This window comes from Mandrillus leucophaeus, unplaced genomic scaffold (genome assembly GCF_000951045.1).
Source record: "Mandrillus leucophaeus isolate KB7577 unplaced genomic scaffold, Mleu.le_1.0 Scaffold298, whole genome shotgun sequence".
Taxonomy (NCBI): Eukaryota; Metazoa; Chordata; class Mammalia; order Primates; family Cercopithecidae; genus Mandrillus; species Mandrillus leucophaeus.
This window is the reverse complement of record NW_012103120.1, coordinates 4238938-4244937: the sequence shown is the minus strand read 5'-3', so window position 1 is coordinate 4244937 and position 6000 is coordinate 4238938. Positions and strand designations below refer to the sequence as shown.

Sequence of the window (6000 nt, the reverse complement as noted above, 5' to 3'; positions counted from 1 at the left end):
TTCTCAGTTCTGTTATTTGTGAAAAGATCAATACCACATTGAGTGACTACCTACTGGCAAAAGGCCCTAAAAAGCTTACTTTAGCACTGATCTTTTACATGGTTAAGTGCATTTCCTATTTTGATATCACCTAAATACTGGAAAAAAAAAAAAAGGGCAGTATGTCCATAAACCAACAAATAATTTGGCTGTAATGTATCATAAAACACAAAGAAACCCCACACATCTGTACAATGAACATTATGTATTACATACACACAGGTGTATGTGTGTGTGCATGCACATATACACACACACACACAAACACCCAGTCATAAAACAAAGCCTAATGAGATGCTGCTTCCAGTTCAGTATTCACCTGTGCATTTTTTTTACTTCATCAGTTGAGTAGCCTTTTGTCACCTTGCCATTCTTGAAGACAGTATGAAGAAGATCCTGCATAAATGGAAATTTCATGATTAGATTACATTATGAAGCAAAATACCTGAATCCTGGTGTGATGAATTAGACCAACCTATCAAATACACAAGAGATGCCAATGGTGTTCAAATTGTGAGATGATTTGATGCATAGAAAATGCTAGTGGACCAAGGTAGTATCTAAAATGGCCAATCACTGAGTTGCCTGGTATGTAGAAATATTTAACTTTTATGAAAAGGAATGACCTCAATACCACATTCTTAAACCAGTTTTCTTAAAGGAAAATCAAGAAACCTAGCTGACCAATCTTTTTTTCTTTTTTTCCTTCAAGTTGAAGGAAGATGCCTGGGTGCCAAGGAGAACTGTGGCTGTCACTGACAATCACTCTGATGGTGCAGCAAAAAAGCCTGGTAAACCTTGCTTTGTTCCTGGCCAACAAACTCAACAGTGATTAAACTTATCAACTGGAAGTTTAATAAATTTGCTAGTCACTAAATTTGGTCTAAAAAACCCACAAAAAGCCCAAAACCAATCCCAAAACAGAAACAAAGAAAAATAGGTATTGCGTTCTTGACTAACGCACAGTGACTGGGTTAAAGTTTCTGTTTACACTACAAAAGTTGATGATAAAGGTAATCCACTTCATCTATACAGAGTAGCAAAGACAGATTGAAGAAATTAAATTCCCTTTGGGTCTGGTAAAGCTTATCTGCTTCTGGTTTCTCTCTGAAAAGTCCACAGAAGTAATCTCAATTTTCCATCTAGTCTGAAGACTGAGGTGCATATGACATTATCTAGTATTTTTGTCATCGTGTTGCTTCAAACCACAGTGCTTTAGCTGTAGCATTTTCTTTCATAAATTTAAATATAAGGGAATACTAGTTCCTACTCTTAAATCAAATTGCCTAGATGATTATAAATTGATTTTCTAGTTTATTCTAGTATCATTCACATACTCTTTTTTAAAAATCACACTTAGATTTTTACTTTTAGTTTGAAGTGAGTTTAGCTCATCTGGGATAAACTAAATCTGCCAAAATCTTAGTAGGTACAAGAGTTATTTTTTCATTAACGGTAACAAAATTATTTCAATTCTGGCTCAAAACATTAAAAAATATAAAAGTAACATGTTATAAGCAGTAATTGTGATGTTGTATAAAGAATCAAAATAGGATGTAATAGTACATTCATGTTTAGTATTTTTTCTGATAATATGAATATTCATAAATAGTTCTGTCTAAAGTTTTTTTGATCAAGTGGCTTAAAAACCAAAATTTTTTAAACTCGAGTTCACAAATATAAATGTACTTTTGTATGCTAAAGACCATTAGATCATTTGAATCAGAAAACTTGATTAAATCAAGGTTTCACCATTTATTATGTAATCCAAATCAAGTCACCTTGTTTTCACATTTTATATTAAGATAACACAGTTTGCTTTTAGATAAAGTATATACAAACTTGCTGTCAATCACTATACTTACGAAATATTTCTCCCTGTGTATACACAGGCCCCATGTTTAAGACGTAGAAACTTGTTTTGTATCTTATTTTGGTAGGCCAGGTCAGCAATTGGACATTTTATAATAAAATATAATACTTTGTCTTCCACAAAAACAATAACATAAGAACCTCCTTTCTTATTAATTGGTGAGCCAACCTACTACTGTTGAAAAAAAACAGCATAGATACATACATGACCATATTCCTCAAGGTCTCCTTTTCCTTCCTCCAGTGTAACAAAATTCCCTGCTGGCGTCCTGTGTAAAGATAATCGGCCCTTTTTGGACCTTTTGTTGGGATCAGCAACTGGGTCCTTGAAGACATTAATCTGAAATCCAAATTAAGAAAGTTAGAGAAATAGAAGACTAATCATCAGAAATGTCTAAACACTCCCTTGCAAGAAAGCATATACATAATTTACATTTAAGTTTTAAGAACTTAATAGGTGTAACTGAACCAATCCACATCTGGCTTTTAGAAACGTAACACTTTAACCTGTTTTGAAGGATAGTCATTTGTAATAAAGAAAAAGTATGACATCTTGGATATCCTTTTTGCCACTGAAGAACACCTAATACTCCATTTGTAGGAAGTCTGTGAGCATTCTAACACGTGATCCTTAAGGTATCTCTTTTTATATTACAAACTGCCTTTAAACTGATAGTAAGCAAAGCACGTACATGCTGTTGAAAAAAAGCCCAACTATACCAACTATGCCAAAACCACACACACAATCTTTGGAGAGGGAACAAGAATATTACTAAGGTAAAGGCTTTCCTATTTCATAACGTATCCCTCTTTTGGTACTTTTTACTTTTGCCTTGTTATTGTCAGAAGCAAAAGACTTAGCGAACCTCAGGAGAGCAGAGTGTTTCTGCATCAGAAAGGTAGGCAGCAAAGCCACAGAAACAAGAGGCAATGGAACAAGCAGCAACAAATCAGTCAATCCCAGAACTCTCCAAAGAACGATGGAAGAGTAAAGCAGGGAATCAACTCAGGTGTTCTCAATTCTTAGCATCCTCCTGCCTCTGTCCCTTGCTCTATAGAATCTCCAGCTCTCAAGACGTTACAAAGAAGCGAGGGGGTGGTGGTTCAGTTGCCTAGCTGTTCTATGGCTACTAGAATATGATTGTGGTATAACAATCCAAACCTCATATTCTACCTTCCTAAAACAGTTTGGTCAGTGATTATATACTTGCTTGTCTTTAATATATGATGGCTAGGTAAGCTGATGTTTCCAAATATTACTTTTTGATCCAAAGGTATAAACGGAGGCAGTGGGAAATGACTGACCTGTATTATCTCTCTTAAATGTTTTTCCTTATTGGTCTTACTTTTTCCGAATCTGTCTCCTTAGGTCTGTTATTACCTAATATCTCCCTTCTCCTTGTTTCTGAGTTAAGGTCAGCAACACCCAACAACATATTAACAGTCCAGGGCCACATCAATCTTTGACAATTGCACTCAATAACCACATTCTACCTAGATATATAAGGAAGGTACTAACACAGAAGTAAATAAAAGGTGACATACCCCAAGGCCATTAGTTACAACGTAACTACACTTGAAGGAACAATTCAAGAGATCTCTTGTTAACTTCTGTAGCAAAGCTCCACCAGAACCGAAGGAAACATTTTCAATACTCCACTTTTTTTGTTTCATGCCTTCTACAATCTAGAAGATTAAAACAAAACAAAACCAAACAAAACCTTAATTTGGAAGACAATGGAGATTATTTTCAAAGGACAATATTGATGAAGCATCCAAGAGCTGTTTTATAACACAGTCAATAAATAGATAATCATAGCCTGCATTTTGTTTTTAAAGACCCACCCACCCCCAAAAGATGGATATGTGTGGAAGAAGAGGATTTCATTCATAGTTTCTGAATCTGTATTACTGTGGTTCTGGTAGGATTCAGGGAGTGAAGGAAATGAGAGAAAGTGAGAAAAAAATAGCTATAAATATCTAAGACTACTTGAGTCAACTTCTCTCATTCACCTCTTTAAGTTATTGTCCAGATGTCAGCAACAAAAGCAATGGGAGTCAATTTACTAGACTCTAGGAATGACTGTAATCATCACAAATAAGTCACAATACACCATATGATTACACGTCATATATAATGGAACATGTAAGAATCAAAAGATATTGGTGGCGAAAGAATATAAAATACTTCTCCTATATAACAGTTGATATACTGGTAGAGTCATTTTACTATGGCTGGTGCACCAGTGCCAGAAACAAAATTATGGACAGATGCTCTAGGTGTTAAGATTTATTACTGTATTATTTTTGGGAGAATGATTAGTTATAAACCAGCTAGACAGACCTGTATGAACAGTTCTAAAAGAGTTCTTTCAAGGGACATACAACTTTAAAGATGTGTTTATTATCAATGTCATTTGTATTTCTTTCACCAAAGTCAAGTTTATTTACCTAGCACCTGCCTTCTTATTTAACATATTCAATCAGTTTGATGATAGAATGTGGCAAGTGAAGTTTGGTAACCATTTATTTCATGAGAATAGTCGAACAGGAAGTAACTGGAAAGGCTGGCACTGTTTTAGTTAAACAGAACTTTCAGAAGTTATTAGGAAATCTTAACAGCCTCATGTGTATCAAAGTTACCACATTCTCACCAAATAGTCTCAATTTGACTTTTTTTTTTTCAACACTGCAAAGGAAAAAACCCAACAAATCCCAAGCAACTTCATTTTTTAAACAAATCTACATTTAGAAATGCAACTTTCTTTTTAAATGCCAACCATCTAATTTGAATCAAGATGAATCTAGAAGAATCAAGATGAAAACATATAAAACTTATTTAAAATTGATTCCTTTAGGATGTACACAAATCCAGTCTCATGTCTTTATTGTACCTGAACCTAAAGGTACCCAAAGCCTCTGAATTTAGGTTTTCCTTTAAATTTGTGAACAAAGTGAATTTCAATACAGAAGAAATGCAAAGAGTAGAACAGAAAAGGGGAAGAAAGGGAAACAGGTAGATGGAGGGTAAGGTAAAATATAGAGAAAATAGTTTCTGATCTGTCACCTCATTTTAGATATGCTTCAGAGGCAAAAACAAAATGAGGAAATAACAAAGAACAGTATCATCTAATATCATATCACTGTATTTCAGGCTAACTTTCTTTACCAAAAGTTTTAAAATTTAGACAATTTGGAGTTAAGGTGAATTTTGAGTCTGGGAAGAAAAACATTTAATACATGTGAGACTTGAAAGAAAGCTTCCTCTTGCCAACTCTGAGAATGCAATACTATGTTAATGTTTTAATAAATCACTCGAATAGAGGTGTCAATGATACCCAAGAAGATTGAATCCATAACTGAAACACAATAGAAAAAGAAGATAGACACTCTGTATTTTGTCCAACATGAGAGATTTTTATTTTCCTAAATAAGCAGTTTCATTTTGGTACACAGTGCAAAGTGAAAACCTAGAGCAGGGTTACACTGTAAACCTCATGGGATGTCACAGGGGTGACAGGTTGAGTAGCAAAGTCCAAGAGTGAGGCTGACAGTCAAAGAAAAAAGTAATTGTTCCAAACAAAGCAGATTTTTCATTTTATCAAAACTACAGCATCTAATTTAGTGTACGTACAGAGCAAAACTGAATTCTTTTTCCTGCTTCTAAGAACATATTTTTCATACCAATGGAAAGAAATTACAAGTACAGATGTTCCCAAACATACAATGGTTCAACTTAACAATGGTGTAAAAGTGATTTGCATTCAGTGGAACATCAATAAATTACTTGAGATATTCAACACTTTACTATAAAATAGGTTTTGTGTTAGAGGACTACTCAACTGTAGGCTAGTAAGTGTTCTGAGCACCTGTAGGGTAAGCGAGGCTAAACTACGAGGTCTTGTAGGTTAGGAATAATAAATGCATTTTCCACTTAATATTTTCAACTTAAAAGTGGGTTTATTGAGATGCAACCCCATGCTAACTTGAGAGGAACATCTGTATTATCCTTTAGGTACACCTATAGGCCCAGCTTTTTTTTTCTTTTAAAGACATTTTTCTGGCCGGGTGCAGTGGTTCATGCCTGTA

General features: G+C 34.5%; 1 protein-coding gene across 1 annotated transcript in view; it reads right to left on the bottom strand.

Moving 5' to 3' along the window:
* Window positions 1-281: 281 nt before the first annotated feature.
* The window catches only part of NAMPT (nicotinamide phosphoribosyltransferase), a 35472-nt gene continuing 29753 nt past the window's right edge, over window positions 282-6000 (bottom strand). The window contains exons 11-13 of the mRNA XM_011986391.1: window positions 3457-3597; window positions 2117-2251; window positions 282-435 (exon numbers count right to left, since the gene is read on the bottom strand). Coding sequence (XP_011841781.1) covers window positions 355-435; window positions 2117-2251; window positions 3457-3597 — 357 coding nt within the window. The 3' untranslated portion in view covers window positions 282-354. The remainder of the gene's footprint in view (window positions 436-2116; window positions 2252-3456; window positions 3598-6000) is intronic.